The sequence below is a fragment of the Mus caroli genome, chromosome 10 (genome assembly GCF_900094665.2).
Source record: "Mus caroli chromosome 10, CAROLI_EIJ_v1.1, whole genome shotgun sequence".
Lineage (NCBI taxonomy): Eukaryota > Metazoa > Chordata > Mammalia > Rodentia > Muridae > Mus > Mus caroli.
The window spans coordinates 57,531,234-57,557,119 of NC_034579.1; the positions used below are offsets into that span (position 1 = coordinate 57,531,234).

Below are 25,886 nucleotides of genomic sequence, written 5' to 3' on the forward strand. Positions count from 1 at the left end.
GTCAGCCGACCCTGCGCCCTAGCTATCCCGGTGCTTTTCTGACCGGAAGAGAGCGAGTCCCTAGTTTTAATCCTCAACACACACACACACACACACACACACACACACACACAGTGTCTATGTGGTAAGACTGTAAAACACGTGCCTCTCAGATGTCTCATGAATTTTATTAAAGTCACTGTCACAGCTAGTGTCAGCTACTCTGGCACAGAGGGTGATTATGTCGGGGAGTTCTGTTGGGGTTGAGGGGCAAATAGCCAAAGGTTAAAACTGTTTCATTTCAGCTAGTATTTTAAAACAAATTAAATGCAGAGGCTTTGAAAAGTCGGGGTGTGCACATCTTGAGGTGCAAAGTATGTTGGAGTAAATGACTTTCTGTCTGGGATCTATTAACTACGTCGATACATGGAGTAAAACATTAACTTTTTCTTCTTCTTAACAGCTGGAAGTGAAATGGGCTCTGAGCAGGGCAGGGAGCCCTCAGAGCCAGCGAGGAAAATGAAACTCCCGATCTTCATAGCAGATGCATTCACAGAGACAGCTTTCCGGGGCAATCCTGCCGCAGTCTGTCTCCTGGAGAGCGTGAGTACGCGGTTCTCAAGGGCCATGCCTGAACTTCCAGATTGTGTGTAGAGCCCTTGACGTCTGTAAAAGACATGAGGTTGTCCTGCGTGTGTGCCACTTTGGCTCATGTTCTGTGTCACGTCGCTGATGGCCATGTCTTCAGGTTATGAGGGAATGGCTGTGCCTAGACTGGGTCAGAGCCACAGAGACTCCCAGGCAGGGAACCTGGCAGCAGCTGGGAGTCGGGGCTCATGCCTGCAGCTCTGGTGTTCCAAAGGAGAAGGCAGGAGATCATGAGTCTGCAGCCAGCCTGGGCTATATAGCAGGTTCTAGGCCAACCTGGGCTACATAGAGAACAATCTCGCAAAAATAAAAAGTCAGGAATAATCAAATATTTTATAAAAGAACATCTGGTATTGCTTTTCAGAATTAGGTTTTTGTTTAGTTAGCATCAAAAACTAAGCACACAACTAGAGCAGTTCTGTGGGCAGGCATCATTTGGCAGGTTCTGGGGCTGTCCATCAGGAGTAATTGAGACTGTCTTCACTGTGTTACTCTGACTGGCCATGGTGCCCAGGCTCCCTCAGATTCCACCTGTCTCCTCTTTGAGTCTGGGACTTCAGGGTTCATTATCACGCCTGGCTTCAGCCTTATCTATACCTCGGAAATGCAGCTATTCTCTTCAGTGTCCTGCAGAATGACTCAGCAGGTAAGGGTGCTTGCTGCCAAGCCTGAGGACCTGAGTTCAATCCACGAGACTCACAAGGTGAATGGAGAGAGCAAACTGCCTTTAGCTCTGCTCATGTACCATGGGGTCAATGAGATGCCTCAGTCAGTAAAGGGACCTGCTGCCAAGTCTGACGACCTGATTGGATCTCCAGGTTCCACATGGTGGAAGGAAAGGACAAAGTGCCTCCAAGTGTCCTCTGACCTCTGTGCAAAGGCACAAAACACACACACACACACACACACACACACACACACAAATAAAGAGTAACTGGCACCAAATAAAAAAGAGGATGCAACTGCAGGAGTAGGATCCTGAATTGAGGCTAGCCTGGGTTACATAGCAGGCACTAGGTCAGCCTGGACTATTAATGAGAAATGTCTCAAAAATAAAGTTAGTATTACCCTTCCACTAAGAGCAGTTAGCATAAAGGAGTTGATTCTCTGGGGCTACAAGGGTGGCTGTAATCCCATCTCAGCTACGCACTCATTATGTAGCCTTGCAGCCAACCATTGTCTTCCACCAGATGCGTAGAGTAAAGGAATTACCAGGCTTTATGTACTCACGCAAGAGCTTGGGAAGATTAGTGGGAGAATAATTAGCAACCAGATTCCAGATTCCAAATTTGGAACTTTCAATCCGGCAAGCACAATTTCCTATCAAGCAATTGTAGAATGGAATTGACTGTCAAAAGTCTTACTATATCTGTCCCAGGTCTCCATGCCATTCACACATACACACACACACACACACACACACACACACACACAAATAAATATACATACATAATACATATATAGAGACATATACTTGGGACATAGTCTATGTACCTATGTAATCTTTGGGTTGTGAGTGATTTAAATATTCAATATTCACCAGATAATATTGTGTTGTTACATAACTTTGATTATCCCCAGAACATCAATAAACAAAGGAGTTAAAGGATCTGTCCTATCTTTTTTTTTTTTTTTTAATGTTTTTGTTTTTTGAGACAGTTTCTTAGCTGTCCTGGTACTTGCTCTGTAGACCAGGCTGGCCTTGAACTCAGAGATCCACCTGCCTCTGCCTCCTGAGTGCTGGGATTATTTGTTTTATGTCTATGGGTGTTTTGTCTGCATATACATCCTCACATCAGAAGGGATCAGATGCTACAGACTAAGTTACAGATGTTTGTGAGCCGCCATGTGGGTGCTGGGAATTGAACTTGGAGCCTCTGGAAGAACAGCCAGTACTCAACTCCTGAGCCATCTCTTTAGCCCTCTCCATCTTTATCCACTTGCCTATTAAAATATGTTTTATGTTACTTATAATTTTTATTTTTGTTGTCTTGCTGTTTTTGTTTGTTTGTTTGTTTGCTTGCTTGTTTCTCACTATGTAGAACAGGCTGGTCTTGAACTCACAGAGCTCCTCTTGCCTTGTCTCTTTGAGCTGGGATTAAAAGTGTGCCTGGCCATGCCCAGGACTCACGTAGTTTTGAAACCTAGGAAATGAAACTTTCAGTCTAGTCTAAGATCCCCTAAGTAGGAGTGGGAGGAGGATAGGAAGGTAGAAACACCATGACTAGCCAAGGGCTCAGCATTCCAGCCTGCACAGTGCCGAGTGGAGCCTCAGTCCGGCACCCTGAGCTTTTCTGTAGTTATTCACGTCAAGAGCCAGCTAAGTCTTGGCAGAGGACTTTTGCTTATTCTTCCTTGGTGACCACAGAGAGTAAAAGACCTTCAGGTGGCAGGGACATCGAGGACTGCCAGAGTGGAACAGTTGGGTTTTTGTTTGCTGGTTTTGTTTTGTGTTGTGCCTTGAACTTTGGGCCTTCTACCGGCTAGGCAAGGGCTCTTCTACTGGATTGTCTCCTTAAACAATATTGGATTTCATCAAAGAAAAAAGCCATGAGAGTCTAAGGGTAGGGCTTGAATGAATTTTGGTTGTGGTGTTTTGTCTTTTTTTTTTTTTAGCTTATTTAAAATGTGATCAAATCAAAACATTGTATGGTGCCCATAGATATAATTTGTATGTTTTATGTATAATATCAGTCAGTAAACTTAATTGAAAATGATTTGACTGAGATGAGATTATCTGAAGAACTTGGTTTTCTGGCTGTGGCTAAACTTTGCTCAGGGCCACTATAGGAAAGTCACCATCACTACTGCATAAAAGCCCTTCTGGTGCCACATTTTAGGGGAGCACTCCGACCCAGATGTAAAGAAGCCCTCACCTCTGCTCTGTAAGGAAGCCCGATGACTCACTGGTGACTTAGGGGAACTTTGGTGGTGGTGTGCCTTGGTTGGTCTTTGGAACCTCAGGGGCTGGGGAGGAAATTCATCTTGGTTTTAATTCAGTTAGCAATGACCCCAAGATCCTAACCCACTCCACTTGTTATAACATACAGTGCCCAGCATGTGAGAGGCACCGGGTAGGCTCATGCAGAACAATATGAAGAAGTTACAGTCAACTGAACTCGGGTAAACCTTTCTCCTAAGAACTCTCGCTAGGAGCTGGAGAGATGGCTCAGCAGGCCAGACCACTGGCTGCTCTTGTAGAATATGCAGGTTCAGGTCCCAGCAGCCCATGGTGGCTCACAGTCATCGGTAACTATAGATCTAGGGGATCCAGTGCCCTCTTCTGAACTCAGCAGGCACTAGACACATGTGCACGTGATCTGCAGACATACATGCAGGCAAAACATTCAGGTAAATAATAATAACTCTTCAAAAATACATATAAAAAAATCTCCCAGAATTCTTGGGGTTGGAGAGGTGGCTTGGTGGTTACGAGCGCTTGCTGCTGCTTTTCTAGAGGACCTGGGTTCAATTCCTAGCACCCCCATGGCAGCTCACAGGCTCCTGTAACATCAGTGTCAGGGGATCCAATGCCTCAGGCCTCTTTGGGTACCTAAACTTATGTATGCATACCCACATGTAGACACACGCAACTCTACAGAGCTAGTCATAATAGTACTAGTAATAATAAGAGTAATAATAATAGAATTCTTGTTGCCCAGCAGTCACTAGTTCTGTGGGTTTTACCCTGGAGTGGATTAGACAGGACATAAAAAGAGAGTTTGAACACTGGGGTGCGGTTTGGTGGGATAGATCTTGCCCAGTATGTGTGAAGTTTAAAATGAAACAGTGAGTATAAACTTTGGGTTATGTGGTAGAGTTTGACTTTTTATTTTAATTGGAGGTTGGGCCTTAGTCATGCTAGGCAAGCACGCTACCGCTGAGCTACACCCCCAGCCTCCATAAGGACTAGGAGGAACACATGATGGTGGAGACAGCGCCTTCTTTAGGAGTTCTGTTGCAGGAGAAGGGTCCCAATGTCTTTCTGTGTGGCTTTTAGCATTTCCTGTACCAGGTGTTCTGGCTTCTCTGAAGGGCAATACATTAGAGGGACAAAGACCCAGAAGACAAGATGTCACACCTAGACTGCCATGTCTCTATATTGCCACAAGATGGGAGTATAAAATTAAACTTTATTCTGGTTTTCGGGCTCAATAATCCTATGGGTCCTAAGATGTCAGCTAGCATCTTTTTTTTTTAATTTAATTTTTTATTAGATATTTTCTTTATTTACATTTCAAATGTTATTCCCTTTCCTAGTTTCCCCTTCGAAAATCCCCTATCCCCTCCCCTCTCCCCCTGCTCCCCAACCCACCCACTCCTGCTCCCTGGCCCTGGCATTCCCCTACTGGGGCATAGAACCTTCATAGATCAAGGGCCTCTCCTCCCATTGATGACCGACTAGGCCATTCTTTGCTACATATGCAGCTAGAGTCACGAGTCCCTCTGTGTGTTTTCTTTGATTGGTGGTTTAGTCCCAGGGAGCTCTGGGACTGGTTAGTTCATGTTGTTGTTCCTCCTAGGGGGCTGCAAACCCCTTCAGCTCCCTGAGTATTTCTCTAGCTCCTTCACTGGGGACCCTGTGCTCCGTCTAATGGGTGATTGTGAGCACCCACTTCTGTATTAGTCAGGCACTGGCAGAGCCTCTCAGGAGACAGCTATACAGGCTCCTGTCAGCAGGCTCTTGTCAACTAGCATCTTATTACCTCACACTGTCAGATGTTGGCGTTCTGAACAGCAAACATCACTCTGCTTTTGGTACTGGGAATTTGATCTCCTTGAGGATGCCAAAAGGAACTGGATGTTGAAACCAGAGGGCTGCCGGGCATGGGGGTGCATGTCTGTGATCTATCCCAGAACTCTGGAGGTAGATGAAGAAGGGCCAGAAGTTCAGGGTCGTTCTAGCTACATAGCTCAGCCATCTGAGGCTACATGGTACCCTGTCTCACACAAAACAAAACAGACAGCCCTGTCTGGTTATTTGGAGGGCGGGTTGTACACACCAATCTAGTGTTCTACCACTAAGTCACACCTTCTGAGCAGGGTTGTGCTGATGCGCAAAAGGAGCTTGTAGTATAAAATGGAAGAATGAATATTGTGATGAAAATTCGTGTGTGTGTGTGTTCCTGAGAGTTCATGCCATAGTGAACCTCAGCGACTCTTCCCATATGTGCTATACTATATTCCCTGATTTTAGGAGGCTGTGTCCTGCCTAAGACACTTACCCAACGTAAGACTCTACTCACATTCTCCTGTCTACCTCACCAAAACCCGACCCAGCCTTATCAATAGATTTATACATTCAAAGATTGGTTTTTCTTTCACGTGTATGAATGTTTGCCTGCATGTATGAGTGTGTACCATGTTCATTCTATTTTTTTTTTTGGTTTTTTGAGACAGGGTTTCTCTGTGTAGTCCTGGCTATCCTAGAACTCACTCTGTAGACCAGGCTGGCCTGGAACTCAGAAATCCACTTGCCTCTGCCTCCCAAATGCTGGGATTAAAGGCGTGTGCCACCATTGCCCGGCACCATGTTCATTCCTGATGCTGGCAGGGGCTGGAAGAGGGCACTGGGTCCCCTGCAACTGGACTTACAGATGGTGGTAAGCATCTTTTTTTTTTTTTTTTTTTTGGCTTTTTGGCTTTTTGGCTTTTTGGAAACAGGGTTTTCCTGTGTAACAGAGCCCTGGCTGTTTTGGATTCACTTTGTAGATCAGGCTGGTCTTAAACTTGCAGAAATCTGACTGCCTCTGCCTCCCAAGTGCTGGAATTGAAGGCATATGCTGCCATGCCTGGCTGGTTGTGAGCATCTTTAAAGCCCGTAGTACTTCTTGTTAAAATCTTCATATCTCAGGGCTACCGATGAAGCTTAATGCAGAAGACACATGATGGGCGACACCTGGGTTCAGCCTCCAGCATCCCCAACCCCCAAACAAACCAATCCTGCCCGCCCCAATGGTCTGCTGGGTGACATGGCTCACTGTTGCTGCCTGTGGGTGTCTTGACTCCCTCGCACACAGGGCCATGGCTTATACAACAGGACTTCTTAGACTTTAATGTACACCAAGATTCCCCTGGCGTCTTGTTTTCGAGGACAATCTGATTGGGCAGGTCAGGGGAAGGGCCTCTGACTGCATCAGCCTCCTTCGGCCATGGTCCTCACTCAGCACTCCCTGTGCTCTTAGAAGCCTTATGGTGGCCCATGCTTCTCTGCTTATTGGCGCCTTTCCTCTCTGCAGAATTTCAATGAGATGGTAAGGAGCTTGTGATAGTCAGGCAGTGCATAGGATTGGGTTAAAGCCTGGGATTTGAGCCACTCAAAATGAAAAGCTAATATTCTGTCTATCCACCGTCTGTCTGTCATTTATTATCTGTCAATCATCTATCTATCATCTACTACTTATTATCTACTATCTATCAATCATGTATCGATCTACTGTCTATCTATTATCTATCTATTTATCTATCTATCCATCCATTCATCCATCATCAATTATATATCTACTATCTATTCATCCATCATCAATTATATATCTACTATCTATCAATCATCTGTCTATCATCTATCTACTACCTATTTATCTATTAATAATTTTCTACTATCAATCATTTATCAATCTATCATCTATCTATTATCTATCTACTATCACTTATCTATCTACTATCTAGTATCATCTATCTATCTATCTATCTATCTATCTATCTACTATCACTTATCTATCTATCACCTATCTATTACCTATCTATCTATCTATCTATCTATCTATCTATCTATCTACCTACCTACCTACCTATCATTTTGTTTTGGAGACAAGGTCTCTTATAGCCCGTGTCAGCCTTAAATTTGCTATATGGCTGAGAATGACTGTGAACTCCTGATCCTCCTGCCTTCATCTCCCAAGTACTAGAATACAGGGTGTATTGATGTGGCTGATTTAAAAATAAACCCAACTATATTTGTTGTTGGAATAAAGGAAATGGGGCTGAGGATGTGTCTCAGTTGGTAGAGTGTTTGCCCAACATGTACAAAATCCTGAGTTGGGTCTCAGCACCATGTAAACAGAGTGTACACACTTTACCTACAATCCTTGCACTCAAGGAACAGAGACAGGATGAAGAATGAGTTTCAGAATAGTGCTTCATGAGGCCCTGATCATCTCCACGGATTTATAGGCACTTAGTGGGAGGGAGACATTTTCTTCAGTGGTATAGGTGTTGAATTGCTTGTGACACTGTAAGCAACCATCATTCATGTTCCTGTATGCAACTCACGGGATAATCAGAAAGTGAAAAACAAACAAACAAACAAAAACCAAAAACCAAACAATGCATGGTGGCGCACACCTTTAATCCCAGCACTCAGGAGGCAGAGGCAGGTGGATTTCTGAGTTCGAGGCCAGCCTGGTCTACAAAGTGAATTCCAGGACAGCCAGGGCTACATAGAGAAACCCTGTCTCGGAAAAAAAAAAAAAAAGAAAATGCAAAAATCTAAAAAGAAAAAACAACAAACAAGAAAATAAACAGAGAGAGAGAGAGAGAGAGAGAGAGAGAGAGAGAGAGAGAGAGTTAGTTTTCTGTGTAGCCCTGGCTGTCCTGGAACTCATTCTGTAGACCAGGCTGGCCTCAAACTCAGAAATCCACCTGCCTCTGCCTCCCAAGTGCTGGGATTAAAGGTATGTGCCACCACTGCCCGGCTGAGTCTTTAATTCTTTACCATGTAACTTGAATTTCCTTTTAAGCATTGTCTTAGGGTTTCTATTGCTGTGAAGAGACACCATGGCCACAACACCCTTTATAAGGAAAACATTTAATTGGGGCTGGCTTACAGTTTCAGAGGTTTAGTCCATTTTCATCATGGCAGGACATGGTGGCATGCAGGCAGGCGTGGTGTTGGAGAAGGAACTGAGAGTTCTACATCTAGATCCAAAGGCAGCAGAAGACTGAGTATCGCACTGGGTAGGATTGAGCATAAGAAATCACAAAGCCCACCCTCACAGTGACGCACTTCCTCCAACACGGCCACACCTCATAATAGTACCCCTCACTCCCTAGGGGCCTATGGGGACCAATTACATTCAAATTACCACAAATAAATATGTAACCCCCTCTCTCAACACATGTGCACCATTATACCTAGCCTAAGCATTTGACTTTTGATGCCGATAAGCTGCTATGTTAAGTCAGATCTGTGTTCCAGATTCTCAATCACTTTTTTTTTTTCCTATTTAAGACATTAGATGAAGATGCTCATCAGGACATTGCAAGGGAAATGAACCTCTCTGAAACTGCTTTTGTCCGCAAACTGCAACCAACTGATGACTTCACACAAAGTAAATTATACATTTAAAGTTTTTGTTTTACATTTATTTGTGTGTGTGTATGCCTGTGCACATGCCACAGTGTGTGTGTGTGTGTGTGTATTCATGTGTGTGTGAAGTTGGAGGACAGCTTGTAAGAGTTGGGTCTCTTCTTCTGCCATGTTGGATCCCGGGGACCAAGCTCCTTGGGACCTCTCCCAGGAGGGAGCAGAATGCTCCTCTATCTGGTGCTCATGCCTCTAAGGAAGGTTTTCCCTGTTTGCCACACTAATGATTTAGGGGAGAAGATGCTGAAGTGTTCTAACCTGACTGTGTGGGTTTGACCTTGCTTTTCTTTGACCTTTTCTCCTTGTAAGGTTCCCGTTTTGGGCTGAGGTGGTTTACCCCAGAGGCCGAGTTCCCCTTGTGTGGCCACGCCACGCTGGCTTCTGCGGCTGTGCTGTTTCAAAAAAGAAGTAAGGTGGACTTTGCTTATTTGTTTATTTATTGTTGTTTGTTTGTTTGTTTGTTTTGTGATAGGGTTTCATTGAGCTGAGGCTGGCATTGAGTTTCCTATGTAGATGATGGTGGCCTTAAAATTCAGGCTCCTTGTATTACACTTATAGCATATATCACCATGGCTTAGTCCCATGAATTTCTTTTAATAACTTCATTTATTTACATGTGGCAGAGGGATTTGCATGGCCAGAATGGACTTGGCATACAGTGTAATGTCTGGAAAATGAAGATTGTGATTGGCTTCCAGGAACACCAAAGCACAGAACATAACAGACTATGCAATCAACTAGGCATGAGGAAGTTTCCTTGGACCATTAGTAACAGCACAAGTGGCTGGTTAGATAGGCATCTGTTACCTAGCCTTTAACAGATCTTAAAGTCATACTTTTTTTTGAGACTGGGTCTCTTATTCCAGGTTGACCTTGAACTCCTTATACGCCTTGAAATTCTGCTCTTAGTTCCTTTCCTCGCCCAAGACTTGGTATTACAGGCTTTCCATAATGCAAACCTTTTATGCAGAGCTGGGGATTGAACTCCCAGCTCCATGAATGTTAGACAAGCACTCTACCAACTGAGCCACATCCCCTGTTTTAAAAAACAAAACAAAACAGGCTCTTCCTACCTAACTCTGTTTGGCCTGGAACTTGGTACTTGGGCCTGTGGGAGGGACTTAGACTTTCAGTCTTCCGACCTCTGTCTCCTGGTGCTTCGGTTATAGCTGTGAGCCACCACACCCAGATCCTCAAACAGCAACTAAAAACAATTGCTTTTGCTGCTGTGCTGTTGTTGTTGAAGGCTGGACTGATCCAAGGCCCTCCCTGAGGCTCTGATATGTGGAGCCTCTGCTATATAGAACATAGCTCCTTCTCTAAAACCTGGAATATGATTGGCAGAGCTGGTAATAGCCTGGAGCTGGTAAGGGCCTTGGGGGAGCTGTGGCTTCAGATCCCAAGGACCCTACTCTTCCCACTGTACAGGCCACAGCTGTCAATCCCAAGGTTACTGTGTGCTCTGTCTCTGATGCTCTGGAGAGAACCCATGTTCACCCTGTGTCTCTAGCTCCCCGATGACCTCACCCCATTGTATGACAGTTTCCATTGACTTTGTCTTATCCCCTACCTCTTGAACTAGTATATAAGGTTATATACTTCTTAATTAAGCTTGCTTGGCATAGGACATAGCTTATGCAAGACTAATGTTCTATCTTCTTTATCTCTGATGCCCTGGACCTTCCTTCTTAGGAGCCTGCCAATTTTTCCATTTATTTTTAGGAGAATAAGTGGTTTTGCCTGCATGTTTATCTGTATATCATGTATGGGCCATGCCTGTAGAAAACAGAAAAGGGCTTTAGAGGACTCTGAAACGATTTTTATTATATTTTAATTAATTAATTAATTAATTAATTAATCACTGTTTATGTATGCACAAACAAATACCACAGTGTACATGTAGAGCTCGGAGCATCATTTTCAGGAGTCTGATCTCTCCTTCCATTATGTGGACTGAGGTGCTGAACTCCAGATATTTGTCTTGTCAGAAGGTGCCCTTACCCACCGAGTCATGTAGCTAAAACTCAAAGAGTAATTTTAAAAGTAAACATTTTAGGGGCTGGAGAGATGGCTCAGTGGTTAAGAGCACCGGCTGCTCTTCCAGAGGTCCTGAGTTCAATTCCCAGAAACCATATGGTGGTTCACAAATCCTCTGTAACTCCGTTCCCAGGAAATTTATGGCCGCTGAGGGCAATGTGCACATGTGGTGCACAGACATACGTGCAGGCAAAACACTCACACATATTTATTTATGTATTTATTTATTTATTTATTTTGGTTTTTCTGTGTAGCCCTGGCTGCCCTGGAACTCACTCTGTAGACCAGGCTGGCCTCGAACTCAGAAATCCACCTGCCTCTGCCTCCCAAGTGCTGGGATTAAAGGCATGCGCCACCACTGCCCAGCATAATGTTTGTTTGTTTGCTTATTTGTTTTTCTGAAAATAGAAAATAAAATCAAACATTGTAATATAAATTCAAAGAGATACTGAATTGATACTTATATGCTGACAAATGACCACTGAAAAATATGAAACACCTTTACTCTCTGTAATTAAACTTATGTTTCTGTAAGAGAAACACATGGTATGTGCAGTAGAAATGGTGCAATTTATAATCTGTCATAGTCTCAGATCTAGCCTATGTGTTTCATTGGTGTGAGGAGCAGAGGCACTCGGGATGCAAAGTGTGCTTGTCACAAGTTGGCCGTGATGCCATGCCACAACATAGGTGAGCACGGCCAGAAATGCTTTTTATTCACTACACATACGACTTTGAATTAAGTTTTGATTGCTGGGTGTTCAGAGGTCTTGTATTATTGACACATTGTTTGCAACATCTCCATTCAGTTATGAGAGAGGTTGTGACTCACTATTGAGGAAGATAGATGCTGGACAGGGACCTGGAGGTGAAGAATAAGACAAAGCTGGTGCAAGGAGCTAGAGGTGGAGGTGGGGCTATGGCGGGAGGAGGCCCAGTAGTGTCTTCTACAGACTCAACTGTCCTTAGGTTCTTGAGGGAGTCTGTGCCTGGCAGGAGAAGCAGTTGTGAGTTAGCCAAGCCCTCTCAACCATGTTATCTGGTATATTAATTTCCTCCCTGTTGCTGCAATAAAATATCTGACAGAAGCAAGTTTTGGCTCATGGTACAGGGGATACGGACCATCGCAGTGGCCATGGTGGCATGGTCCATGGTTTTAAGAGCTTGCACTAGTAACATGGAACTTAGAGAGGAAGCAACAACCTTGGCTCAGATGCTGGCCACGTTATAACCCTCAGAGGCCCGTGGCCCTTTGTAAGGATGGCATGTTAGAACCGTAGCCACTGCTCAGACCACAGTACGGGCAGAAGTCCTTTTCCTCCCAAGACACTGACAGGCACCTTACCGAGTCACTGTGAGTCCCTAAGTAGCAGACTTCCTGTCTCCTTCCTGGGAAGGCTTTTACTATAAAACCACCCCAAAACTCTTCCTGAACAATCTGTCTGAGTGTCCCTCTTAAAACCCCCCATGCGAGCCCTTTCACCTGTGACCCGGTTAACTATGTCTCTCCCCAAAACAGTACAACTAGCTGAGGACCAAGTATTGGGGAGACATTTTTCTTTCTGGTCATAAAATCTGATCAGGATGAGAAAATGATTTTGTGTGTGTGGCAGAGAAGAAGAATGAAGACAAGTTTAGGTGGTGAAGTTGTCCAGTTGTTCAGGAAGCTGAGGAGAGAGGATTAAAACTTCACAGCCTTCCCGGGGCCACAGTGAGGATTCAAGGCCAGCCCCACTGGTCAGAGAGACACCAGTCAAAGATGAAAAAGACCTAGGAGAACTGGGGAGATAGCTTAGTGGGAGGTACTTGCATGTGTGACTCTCTGGGTTCATTCCACAGTAACACACACACACACACACACACACACACACACTATACTATATGACCACCACCACCACCACCAAACAGACAAACAGCAATGAATCCCCAGAAAACACAATCACACTTATTTTCCTGACCTTTGACCCCTCCTCTGTCCAGAGAACATGAACAGCACCCTGACCTTTGTCACAATGAGCGGGGAGCTAAAGGCCAGAAGAGCAGAAGATGGGATCGTCCTGGACTTTCCTGTCTACCCAACCTTTCCCCAGGTTAGCTCCTAGTTACTGCACTCTCATAGGCTGCTAACGTGTGCAGTTACTGCCACGGACCGCGTTCAAGCCCACGGCTCTCCTGTTCATCACTGACTTTATCTCTGCTCTCCTTCTAGGACTTCCATGAAGTTAAAGACTTGATAAAGGTGGGTGAAAAGAATTTGCTTTGAGCCTGTGTGATGCGATGTACTTGTTTGTGTTTGGAGGCTCAGGTGTGACCTGATCCCTAAAATAGCCTCACCTGTCCGGTGGACGCATTGCTGCAGAAGCCTAGGCGATTCCAAGTCAGAATGCTGGTCATGTGTTTATTTAGTAAGGCTGATCACTTTCATTGATTTGTAATCTTTCTTTCCTCACTGTGTAGCCCAGGCTAGCCTTGACCTTGCCTCTCAAGTACTAGGATTACAAGTTATACAATTATACCTGACTCATCTGATTTAACCATGAGCAACATAATCTCTATTGTGGGACAGAAGTAAGGTAGTTTGGGACAAAGAAAGATGGAGGGAGAGGGGGAGGGGCGGGAGAGAGGAAGGGGGAGGAGCAGCAGGAAAGAGGTGGTGAGGAAGATATCTTCAGCCCCTTTGGACCATGAAGGGATGAATTTCCTCAATAAGACAGTGTGCTTACTGAGCAGAGCATGGCAAGACAAGTTCTAATTACGGGCCCAGCCCTGGGTTCTAGCATATGGAGCAGATACAGGGTGTCCTAGTTGTGCGTGCACATACAACTAGTTCATTGACTTTTTCCAACTCAATGAGGAGGGCAAAGGGCTCCCACCTTGAAAGACAATTGACATTCGGGTTCAGACTTGACTCTAGGTTGATTCAAACTTGAGAGAGGCAGATAGGAATAGAAAGAGGGGAGAGGGAGGAGGTAATGGGGGAGGGGTGGAGCCCAACTCCTGTGGACCTGCCTTTGTGTTGGGACACATGCTGACTCTGATGAACTGTGCCTGCTTCAGGGCTGGCAGGGGGGAAGCTACATGGCCCCCTGAAAGGCCCCTCTGTTGGCCAGGAAGCTAGCTGTCTTGAAGCCATACTTTGAGTCCTGAAACTGAAGGAGCCTCGTGGGAGCTGGGGGCAATGCGGGACCTGACTCACAACACATATTTCATAGAGACTGAGTCATGGCCCTGAGGAGGGGTGCTGCTGTCGCTGAGGAGAACACTGTGTAGCCCTGGTTGGCCCTGACCTCACTATATACACAATACAGGCCTCGAGTTCACAAAGAGCCTCCTGTCTCTGTCTCCCATTCAGAGGAGTGCACCCAGCTGTCTAGTTCTGTTATTTGCTTTGAGGCAAAATCTCAGCATTCCAGCCTGGCTCCACATTTGCTACTAGCTGAGGCTGGCCCCGAACCCCTGACCTCTTTGCCTTTCCCTCTTGGCTATGAGCACACATCCCCAAGCCTAGTTAATGTGGTGCTGGGGATTGACCCAGGGCTTCTGGCATGCTAGATACACATCCAGCAACCAAGGAGGAGCTGGCCCTCTAAGGACTTTCGGTCTGCTTCACAGGCAGCCATAGGTGACACCCTGGTCCAGGACATCCGGTACTCTCCAGATACCAAAAACCTCCTGGTCCGGCTCAGCGATTCTTATGACAGGTAAACACCACGTTTAACCCTCTATACGCCAGCACCCAGATTTCCAGCTCTGCTTTGGTCAGGCTGCGCTGTCTCCAAAGCATGGCTTCCCTTCCTTTTTCTTCTTCTGTGTAGCTTTGGCTGGCCTGGAACTCACTGTGTAGATCAGGCTGGCCTCACACTCACAGAGATCCACCTGCCTCTGCCACCAGAGTGCCAGGATGAGAGGCATCTGGCGCCATGCTTGGTCCAACCCCATCCTTTCCCACGGGGAGGTGTCGGGGCAGGCTCTCCTTTCCCTCTGCTGAGCCATCTGGGCGCAGTCCAGCCTCTTTCCCATGTGTGTAGGGTGGGGTGGAGATGCTGATTCCTAACCCATCCTGTTTGTGCTCAAGGTCCTTTCTAGAGAACCTGAAGGTGAACACAGAGCGTCTGCCTGCAATTGAGAAGATAGGGAAGGTGAGAGGCCTCATCCTCACTGTCAAAGGAGAGGCTGGGGGGCAGACGGCCCCGTATGACTTCTATTCCAGATGCTTCGCGCCGTGGGTTGGTGTGGCTGAAGACCCGGTGACAGGTACTCTTTCTTCCCTTGAAGTTACTTGTGGTCAGAGTCTGGGCTGGGCATAACCAGGTGTTGGTAGTCTTACTCAAAGAATTGAAATAAAAGCCCAGAGAGATTACAAAGTAGTGAGGGAGGTTTCTTTAAAGCAATAGTACAGTTCAGAAGAGGGCACACTGTCAAGATAGTGAGCTATATGAGCAACTACTACTGAGGGGTCCAATTGTTCTTAGGAATATGTATGTATGGTTGTGTGTCTTGTCTGTGCTCTTGTCTGTGCAGTACTCCCAGGGGCCAGGAGAGAGCGCTGTAACACTTGGTGCTGGAGTGCCAAGTGGTTGTGAACTGTTCAGTATGGGTGCTAGGACCGGAACTCAGTCCTCCATAAAAGCACTAAATGCTCTTAACTTCTGAGCCATCTCTCCCATCCCTGACATCTTCTTTTATGGGGTTCAAGAAAAAGAGGAGTTTGGTTCCTAAGAACATAATTTAGGGAGATTTTCTGTTTTGATTGGCAAGCATATGAGATATGTAAGCCCTTTCTTCCTGACCATATTGCTTACAATAGTGCATCTGATTTTAGTCATATACATGCCCAATTATGGATAGGCATAAGATGGTAAATAGGGGATACTCCCTAACAGTTCACTTTGTGGACAGATTTGCCTTATTGTACATGTGCCCCAAAACTAGTCTAGGTTGGATTGGCCTGTTGACCATGGCGTGGTTCTCAGATTGTGTTCCAGGATTTATCTGGATAGAAATAGGATGTTATCAAGGGGGTGTGGAGGGGAGTTGTTTATTTAACTTATTCCCATTGTTTATAGCAGGTACACCTGCAGCTCAGAGGAGCTGAAGTGGGAGGGGAGTCCCTAATCTGTTAATTGATTGCTAGGTACAGTTTCAGAGAGAGGTGTGTGCCTAGCTCAGGCCAAGTGGAGTCCTAGGCTGCTAAGTTATCCCCTATGCTTTCTGCTCACCGAGACAAGGGGAAGGGTTACAAAGTACCCTTCAAGTGACCTTTACTAACAATGTACCTAGATCCCTGAGCCAACGTGTACAGACCTTGTACTATCCTGAAGCAGAGGGAAGACATCAAAGATGGGAAGAAATGGAGTGCCTTCTATTTTTATTCTCCTTGAGGATAGTGGTCTAGGTAGCCAAGGGTGGGATGCTCGATGGAGGGCCTGCCAAGGGAAGCAGGATCAGGGTTGAAAGGAGATGGGCAGAGGCTCCAGATGCCGAGAGCCAGCCTGGCTCACCAAGTCCTTGGTGAGGAATAAAACAGGGATCCAAAGCACAGCTGAAGACTCGGGAGAACATCCACAGTGTCCATGCAGAACGGCGAGCTTCTCCCACGGGAGAGGACTCTGAGTAGTGAACATGTGTGTGTGTGTGCACTCTGTCTTTAAATTACAATTACAGACACACACACACACACACTAACACGGCTGTTTCTGATCCATTTGCCTCTACCTCCTGAGTGCTGGGATTCAAGATTTGTGCCACCGCCACCCATCTGGCTTTGGTTCTTCATTTTCATATGCAATCTCTGATCTAGTTCTAGTTCTAGGTTAAATTACACTAAAAACAAAACAAAATTACAACAACCCCCCACAAATCAAGGAGATCTAGTTTGTAGAGGACTTGAGTGCCATATTGGGTCTCCAGTACTGCCAAGATCAAAACACACACACACACAAAAAAAACGTCCGATTAAAAAGAATGTGTTTTGGGTCCCCAAAGCCCTGGATGGTTGCCTGTTATCTCAGTTTCCCCTTTCCCTGCCATTTACACAGCAGGAATATGGAGTTATTGTCCCTGAAAGATGTAGACGCCTTCACATGAAGGCCTTGATTTGACGACGAGCTGGCGGACAAGCATTGAAACCCAGGGTCCTGCCGGGCATGGTGGTACACATGCCAAGGTAGCACTTGGGAGGTTACAGCACAAGGAGAAGTTCAAGATTAGCCTCAGCTAGTAGCCGGATAACCTGTGCTACATAAGACTATCTCAAAAGAAAAAACACAAAGAAACAAACAAAAATAACCCTGTCGTCAGCGCAGGTTCAGAGAGAGTGACACAGATTTGACAGGTCCTTAGCAAAAGCTTATTCATAAACCTCTCTCCCACCCTTACCTCACTCCACACTGTGCTGTGGCTGCCTTGACATCTGATCTAGGGTTTAGTCAAACTGGATGGTTGGTTGTAATTGTGGATACAGTTAGAGAAACATCACACCTGCTCTCTCAAAACTTGTCACTTTTTTTAGGGTCCACCCACACTCTTCTTGGCCCCTACTGGTCTGAGGAGCTGGGGAAGAAGGAAATGAGAGGTAAGAAAGCTCTTCCCTGCCCTTCCTCTCCTTCTCTTTGAGTGCTTGGGTATTGAACTCGAGGCCTTCAAATGCTCGCAGCTTCTTGAGACAGAGCCCTGCCGTAGACTTCAGGATGGCCAGAGTGTGCCTCGGCCTCCTGAAGGCCCAGCCTCCCCAGGAAAGACATAAGACTCAGGTGCACAGAAAAGGAGCTCCAGCTGGCATCAAAGTAGGGCTCCAATCCCCAGGGACGCGATCTCACTGAAGGGAGGCGGACTAAAGTCTCTGTGGCCTTGATGGGGACAACAGATGTTTATTCCCTGTCCTCAGTGAGTCTGGAGCAAGGAGCTCCGGAAGGAGCCTCCTGTGCACCCGGCCTTATGTTTGCCTTAGCTTACAACAAAAAAACCAAACTCCCTTTGACTTTTCTGATCTGAGAAGGGGCAACGGGTGGTAGAGGTGAGGGTGGGGGCGGAAGACGTGAGTGTGTGGGTGGGTGGGCGAGGACTTGCCTTCTCCACCTTCATCTCTTCTCATGTCCTTGAGGAAGCTTTAGGTGGGTGGGACAGGGCTGGCGCATTTCAGTGAGTTCCAGGAAGGATCAGGTCCTTCTGCAGGAGAATGGGGTGGAGGTGGGAGGGGCCACGGACGGGGGGGGGGGGGGAGGGATTTATCCTGGAAACTGGCCTGGGAGGAGTCCTGGGTTTGTTACAGTCAACCCTGCCCTGGGTGGTAAATCCCAGGGGAAATGCTCTTGATTGGCACCAGGTTGTTTCTCCTCAGCCTTTCAGTGTTCCCGCCGAGGAGGGGAGCTGGACATTTCCCTGCGACCTGATGGGCGCGTTGACATAAAGGGCGGAGCTGTTATTGTCTTGGAGGGCACGCTGACCGCCTAGAGATGCTCCTGCTGGGCTTGGGGCCACTGCTCCACAAGGTGTCTTCTCTAGAGCCCAGAACCCAACCCAACCCAACTCAACAGCAAATGCACAGAGCTTGGTTCCCCAAAAGGGAAGACACCTGATGGAGGTGCGGTAGTGTCTCCAGAGTCCTTTCCCGATGGTGGGCTCTGGGCTCTGCCTGTGTGTGCATCTTCAGTCCCCACAGCAGATAGGGATGCTGCCCCTTCTTTTGATCATGACTGCCAATCAAAGTGAGAGGTACATTGATAAGGAATGAGAAGAAATTTAGAATGATAAAGGCATTGACACGAAATGAGAAGAAATTTAGACATAGGTTTATAAAAATTTATTTTCTGAGACAGGATTTCTCTGTGTAGCTCTGGCTGTCCTCTAACTCACAGACATCTGCCTGCTTCTGTCTCTAGTGTGTTGGATTAAAGGCACGTGCCACTCTGATAGATTTTACAAATTGTGTGTGTGTGTGTAATTTTAATGTAAAGACAGGGTCTTACTGTATAGCCGTGGCTGGGAAGAAACTCTCTATGTAGACCAGGCTAACCAACTTGATCCCTGCCTGCCTCTGCTTCTCCAGTGCTGGGTTAATGGTATGCACCATCATGCCCAGAGTCACAATCATTTTAATCGACCCAATAACTCTGTGGAAATGCAGACGCAGTACTAAAGACAGTAGACTGTAAACTGTCCCAGGGGCTTCACTTCGGCTCTGTGGAATATTGATTCACGAGACTGTGGAGACAGCCAGGGGAGACAGTTCATGTGGAAAGACTCAGAGGAGGCTTAGGGTTTAGGAAACAAATCCTTTGTATTTTGAACTCAGCTAGAAGTAACAATCAGGACAAACCCAGGAGATTACAACAGTATGTATTTGATTTGGTGATATGATGATCAAAATACACACTAAGAGTGTGTGAGACGAAATCTTTCCCTCCTGTGTGGCTTAGAATGGCCATGTCATTGTCTTCTCTTGTTTAATAAAGCGTGATTTAATCCAGCTTTGAGTTTGGTGAAATTTGTGCCTCTGACTTCCAGTAGGTGCCTTGGAACAGGGTTTCCTCCCCCAGTTAGCAAGATAGCCCTAAACCTGGTGTGAAGCCCTAAACCTGGTGTGAAGCCCTAACCTGGTGTGAAGCCCTAAACCTGGTGTGAAGCCCTAAACCTGGTGTGAANCCTAAACCTGGTGTGAAGCCCTAAACCTGGTGTGAAGCCCTAAACCTGGTGTGAAGCCCTAAACCTGGTGTGAAGCCCTAAACCTGGTGTGAAGCATGTGCCTGGGATCTCAGCACTTGGGAGGGAGGGACAGGAGAATCGGGAGTTCAAGGCTAGCTTCCACAGAGCAAATTATCACCTAGCTGAGTTACTTGAGACCCTGTCTCAAAAAATGAACAAAAGCGGAGGCAGAGCTTAAAACATCTCTTAAAAAACACTAGGGGTTCAGGGGCTAGGAGGGGATATACCTGCATTATAAAACATGTGCCTAGCATGCCTGAGTCCCTGAGCTTAAACCTTTACACACACACACACACACACACACACAGAGAGAGAGAGAGAGAGAGAGAGAGAGAGAGAGAGAGCATACATCTGTGCAATTTCAGAAGACTATTTAACTGACATCTCAGAAGCTTGACGTGTTCCCCTGACTATTGGAGTTCATGCTCCCCCCCCCCTGTCTCAGGGATCATCTAACAGAAGCTGATGGATGGAACCAGTAAGGCTGAAGTTCACTCAAGCCCCGAACATAGTTTTTTTTTGAGATGGAGGTATCCTTGCTGCAGGATATTTGAACCTGTTTCTGGTTAGGGTGTGGCTCAGCCTTAATCCCTCTGGCTGGATTACAGACATGCCCCTAGTACTCACCTCTCATCCCAAACAATGAAGGTGATGTTAGTCTGTAGAAGGAAGCGCCTATGTTTGAAAGTGATATCCATCTGAGTGACAGACAAAGTGAAAAATCAGAGAAAGATTTGACAGAATAGGATACGCCCAACTCTCAAGAGGAGAGGAAAGAGAAGCTACTTAAGGGACAGGAGGAAGAGAATACAGTACAGGAATACAGTGGAGTTCATGGGGAGCAGCCAAGAGAGGGAGTAAAGAGGCAGTTTTACTGGGAGAGTTTTACAGAGACAGACTAAAGAGAGAACAAGCTAAACACAGGTAAAGACAGAATGAGCAAGCGAATGAGAACGAGCCAGAAGATTAGAACAGATTGCCAGAGTTAGTTTGACACCAAACAGAGGGGGAAAAAAAAAATCAGAGACTTGAGAAGAAGCCAGATTGAATCAGTCAGGTGGGAGAAGAGTTTGAGCCAGAACAGCTGAGTTGAACCAGCCAGCTAGAATTCAGAGAGAACAAGAAAGTTGTGAACTTATTCAGCAGCAAGTCTCAGAGGCTGAAAACATTCTAGGCCTCAATTAGATTGTATGGAAGCTAGAAGCTTCCAGGCCTAGACCTGGGTGAGCAGACTGAGGCAGTAAGCCTCTGAGATGACAATTACAACTGGTGAATAAAAGCTACTTTTAAATATCCCAAGGCTGGCCTTGAACTCAAGGCAGGCCTGTTGCAGTCTCCAGACTCCTGGTACCACAGACCAGTGCCACTGAGCCTGGCTCACAAGCTTGTGAAGCCCACTGCCAGGGGGAGACAGAGCCTAATCCTAGCTATTCAGCAGCCGGAGCAGGAGGCTGAAGACCTGTGTAGGTTCCACAGAGAGGTCACGGCCAACGAGGTCAAGATCCCGGGGCCCACAGATCAGGTAAACAAGATGACCCAGAACATTCACTGGGCTCCATTCCAGCCTTGCGTACGGGGAACCTGTGTCAAAATAGAAGCTTTGTCTCCTTTCTGTGCTGACTCCTGCTATCTGATAGAACAACGGTGATTTACAATGAAATCTCCAAACAACCGCATAAACACCCTGAAACGCAGTGAGAAAAACGATCCTGCTGTCGATGGAGACACGCCCTCGCAGATGACACTTGAAAACAAATCCTCCTGTTTGTCCTCCATGCTCCCTCCAGTTGGATGTGAGCCCAGTAATTACTTCTTAAATCACTTTAATAGATAAGGTGTGCCTGGGGCTCCTCTAGCAGCTATGTGATTTCAAAAGGGGAAAAGGTAAGTTGGTTGTGGTGGCATGGGACTTTAATCCCAGGACTGGGAAGGCAGAAGTAGGCAGATCTCTGAGTTCAAGGCCAGCCTTAAGATCCAGTTCAATAAAGGCTGCATAGTAAGACCCAGTTTTAAAAAAAAAAATTAAGATGTGGTAAGAAGGTGATGTGATGTTTTCTGCCGATGAAAACCCGATGATTGCTTTTTACCTGTCAGATTAATAAGCACAGTAAATGTTCATATACTGTGTAAATTGGTAAACTTTTATTGCTTTGAGATGGGGTCTCCTGTATCCCAGGCTGGCTTGGAACTCCCTGCGTAGCCAAAGATGGCCTTGAGCCTTTCTGTTCTTGCCTCTGCTTCGTTGTGCTAAGATCACAGATGTGTGCCACCATGCCCTGTGTAAGGGTCAATGGGGAAATAGAGCCTGGGCTTTGTGCGTGCCAAGCAAGTGCTTACCTGCCCCTCACTGAGCTACTCTGCAAAGGTCAAAGGTCATTCAATACAAATGCTAAAACTTGTTAGAGGATTGGTATCTCTAAAGGTATATTGGCACGATTGTTTGGCTTTCAGTCTGGGAACCAAGTCTGCACCAGTAAAACTTTAACTTTTTTTTTCAACAGCTGGAAGTGAAACGGGCTCTGAGCAGGGCAGGGAGCCCTCAGACAGAGCCAGCGAGGAAAATGAAACTCCCGATCTTCATAGCAGATGCGTTCACAGAGACAGCTTTCCGGGGCAATCCTGCCGCAGTCTGTCTCCTGGAGAGCGTGAGTACGCGGTTCTCAAGGGCCATGCCTGAACTTCCAGATTGTGTGTAGAGCCCTTGACGTCTGTAAAAGACGTGAGGCTGTCCTGCGTGTTTGCCACTTTGGCTAGTGTTCTGTGTCACGTCGCTGATGGCCATGTCTTCAGGTTATGAGGGAACGGCTGTGCCTAGACTGGGTCAGAGCCACAGAGACTCCCAGGCAGGGAACCTGGCAGCAGCTGGGAGTCGGGGCTCATGCCTGCAACTCTGGTGTTCCAAAGGAGAAGGCAGGAGATCATGAGTCTGAAGCCAGCCTGGACTACATAGCAGATCCTAGGTCAGCCTGGGCTATGTGAAGAAACTCATCTTACAGGATCAAAAATAAATAAGCAAATAAACATAAAAGCGTAGGGGGATGGGTTCCTGCTAGCTGCCAGAATTTAGTTTTATGACTAGATATGGTCGCAGCTACCTTTGAATCTTACTTTAGGGACTCTCTCATAGGGGTTGGGAGAAGGTCTGAGGTGGGCTGGCCTTAAGCTCCCTCAACCTCCTTAGTGCCTGGGTTACAGCTGCCGGCCATCATTCCTGGCTTTAACCTTTCCTGTTCCCCAGACATTTAGAAGTTCTCTTGAAGGCTGAAGGCTCATTGTTTCAGAGTGGCTACTGCTCTCGCAAAGGACTTATGTTCCATTCCTCACACCCATGTGGGACACTTACAACTGCCTGTGGCTCCAGCTCCCGGAGATCGGACTGACACTTTCTTCTGACCTCTGAGGGCACTGCATTCATGTGTACAAACCCAAACACACACATACACACACAAACCCAGACACACACACATGCACTTGTACACACACAAACACACACAGACACGTCTGCACTTTCTCTCTCCCGATCTCCAAAGGCTCTATGCTCAAGTGTATTGACTGACACACAGACACTCATTCTCTCTCTTAAAATAATTGTCAAAATATATTAAAAATCTCTTTAGGATCAAGAAAATAAGGCACCGGCAAAGAATTAAGGAGAGGCAAGGAACTGATCTTTACTCTGTGGAAAAGTTAGTTTGCCAAAACTCTTCCTTTTGTAAATAGCTCTTTTGCGGCTCCCATGCTGGCTCAGCAGGTAAAGGTCCTTGGCGCCAAGCCTGAAGACCAGAGTTCAATTCCTGGGAGCCACAGAGTGGACACAGACAACCTCCTCCTGCCAAGTCATCCCCCGGCTGCACAAGTGTGCCACGGCCCCCAAATCAGTGAGTTAGCTGAATTTAAAAAAAAAAAAAAAAGCCCACATAGTTCTTAGATTACAATGAGTGCTAATGGGATTTTTTTATTAGAATAATTGCTAAATATACTAATTATAATAATTAACTATCCCTTGGCCTTCTGGATGAATGTTGTGTCATTTCCTGGATAGTAAGAAGCAGGGTCCTTCCTATGATGCTTTATATTCATAGTCAACTTGACAGGCACTAGAGTGGCCTTGGTGGCACATCTCTTGACGCTTCTGTGAGAGAGGCCTCAGATGAGGTTCTGGTATAGGAAAGACCCACTGTAACTGTGGGCAGCACTGTGGGCAGTAGATAAAGTCCGGGGTGAGCATGCATCCTGTGATGTGAGCAGAGCCGGGTCAGGGATCATGGTGCTCGGAGAAAGAGGTGAGGCTCAGGAGAGTGACAAAGCTTTCCCCTGGTCTGTGTGCGGATGCTTACAGAGTGTTGGGACTGCAGCTTCCTATTCTGGTTTGGTCACATATAAGACTCTTCCCCATAGAGCCGTGACACTGACACTGGCTGGCCCCTCCTCCCCTGCTATACAGGATGATCATGCAGAGCTTCCGTGTTGAGTGGTAGGCGCCCTCTGTCAGAGCGAGCACAGTCCACCCATCCCAGCTCTTCTGTGTGTGTGCCTGTCATTTCTTCATTCCTTCATCTCCCCAGTCAGGTTTCCAGGGCCAAGCTGTGTGGACAAAGGACAATATAGAGTTTCATGGGTGGGAATCTTTGACTGCACAAAGGGAGAAAATCGGAGTGGGTGAAGCTGGGGGTTGGGGGAGCCACACATAATCAGTTCACCATGGTCCAATTCCCAACATCTACGTCGAAGGCACCTGTAACCCCAGCATCCTCACAGTAATGGATGAGCGGGAGATCAGAGAATCATCTGGAAGCTTGCGGTCCAGTCAAGCTGGACCACACTGTGTGGTGGCAGAAACAACAGCGGCCCTGCCTTCTGTTTCGACAGTCACTAGGAAGTTGTCCTCTGACCTGTGTACCTGTGCCTACTCTCTCTTTCCCCCTTCTCTCTCACTAAATACATATTTAATTTAAACTAATAAATAATTAATGAATTTAATTAATAAATAATTAAATAAAGATGATGGCCCACGCTTCCTGACTGTGGGTGAAAAGTGACTGGCGGTTCCACACTCCTGCTCCAATGAGAAATACGTATTTGGCAGCTGTGGGGATGGGGTACGCGACAAGGACAAGCTCTCTCTCTGCAGCCTTGTAGTAGTCTTGAGATTTGAAGAATTTTAATTTCCAGTCTTCCCCAGGTAATAAAAATTTGCACGGTTTCTCTAAAACCCTTTTCATCTCCAGAGCACGAACATCAATAAGCACTGGACTGGAAAGACTCCTCTCCCTACTTCTAAAAGAAATGCAATTAAAATATATTCCATCGCTTATATAAAATTCTAAAGCTGTGTGTTTTCCTTTACGTGTGTGTGTGTGTGCGTGTGGGTTATGCCACCTGTGTGCAGACGCCCACGGAGGCCAGAGGGGAGGGGAGCTAAAGTTACAGGTCCTCTGGACAAACAGCAGCACTGTTAACCGTAAAACTTTAACTGAACCTTTCTGTCTCCATCTCCCTGGCAGTGGGACTGTAAGCAAGCACCACCCTTCTCGGTTTGCTTGCCTGCCTGCTTGAAGGGTCAGCAACACGGCTCGGCCAGTGGAGGTGCTTGTTGTGCGCAAGCATGACGACCTGAGTTCAGATCCCAGAGCCCACTTACAGGTGGAATTCGAGAGCTGAAAGGTTATTCTCTGACCTCCATGTGCATACCACAGCCTGTATGCCCGGGAATATTAAATTAACTGGTTGGCATACAAGTGCAGTCATGTGTTGGCACTAGAGAAGCACTTTGTAAGGACTGGTGTCTTTAACTTTATAAGGAAGAACAGAGGGGCTGGTAAGATGGGTCCCTTAAGTAAAACCACTTGCTGCTAAGACTCATGGCCTCCCACACAGTGGGAGGACAGAGCCAGCTTCCACACCCTTTCTTCTGACCTCAAGCACACACACCCAGCCCCGCCCCCCATAAATGTAATATCTTTTTTTTTTTAAATGTAAAATTAGGGGCTGGAGAGATGGCTCAATAGTTAAGAGAACTGGCTGCTCTTCCAAAGGACAAGTGTTCTGTTCCTAGCACCCACATGGCAGCTCTCAATTGTAACTCCTGTTCCAGACACATATGCAATCAAAATAACCATGCACACGAGAGAGGGAGGGAGAGAGAGAGAGAGAG

The 25,886-nt window shown here is 46.4% G+C and overlaps 2 protein-coding genes across 2 annotated transcripts in view; both read left to right on the plus strand.

Annotated features, from left to right (window-relative positions):
* Positions 1 to 156: 156 nt before the first annotated feature.
* Positions 157 to 19,496, plus strand: Pbld (phenazine biosynthesis like protein domain containing). The gene is made up of 10 exons (XM_021173517.2): positions 157 to 214; positions 443 to 582; positions 8,858 to 8,957; positions 9,302 to 9,400; positions 13,010 to 13,119; positions 13,239 to 13,268; positions 14,642 to 14,730; positions 15,105 to 15,283; positions 17,541 to 17,603; positions 18,369 to 19,496. The coding sequence occupies exons 1-10, from the start codon at positions 160 to 162 to the stop codon at positions 18,479 to 18,481; spliced, it is 978 nt and encodes a 325-aa protein (XP_021029176.2). The 5' UTR covers positions 157 to 159; the 3' UTR covers positions 18,482 to 19,496.
* Positions 19,497 to 21,414: 1,918 nt separating this feature from the next.
* LOC110302783 (phenazine biosynthesis-like domain-containing protein 1) overlaps positions 21,415 to 25,886 on the plus strand; it is a 17,789-nt gene continuing 13,317 nt past the window's right edge. The window contains exons 1-2 of the mRNA XM_029482394.1: positions 21,415 to 21,616; positions 22,234 to 22,377. Of these exons, the coding sequence (XP_029338254.1) occupies positions 22,294 to 22,377 (84 nt within the window). The 5' untranslated portion in view covers positions 21,415 to 21,616; positions 22,234 to 22,293. The remainder of the gene's footprint in view (positions 21,617 to 22,233; positions 22,378 to 25,886) is intronic.

Bases quoted from the DNA above. Each gene is read 5' to 3' on its own strand.
- Pbld (XM_021173517.2), top strand. From the start codon at position 160: ATGAATTTTATTAAAGTCACTGTCACAGCTAGTGTCAGCTACTCTGGC. The intron at 215-442 runs GTGATTATGTCG...TCTTCTTAACAG, and splicing joins CAGCTACTCTGGCACAGAGG to CTGGAAGTGAAATGGGCTCT. The intron at 9,401-13,009 runs GTAAGGTGGACT...TCCTCTGTCCAG, and splicing joins TGTGCTGTTTCAAAAAAGAA to AGAACATGAACAGCACCCTG.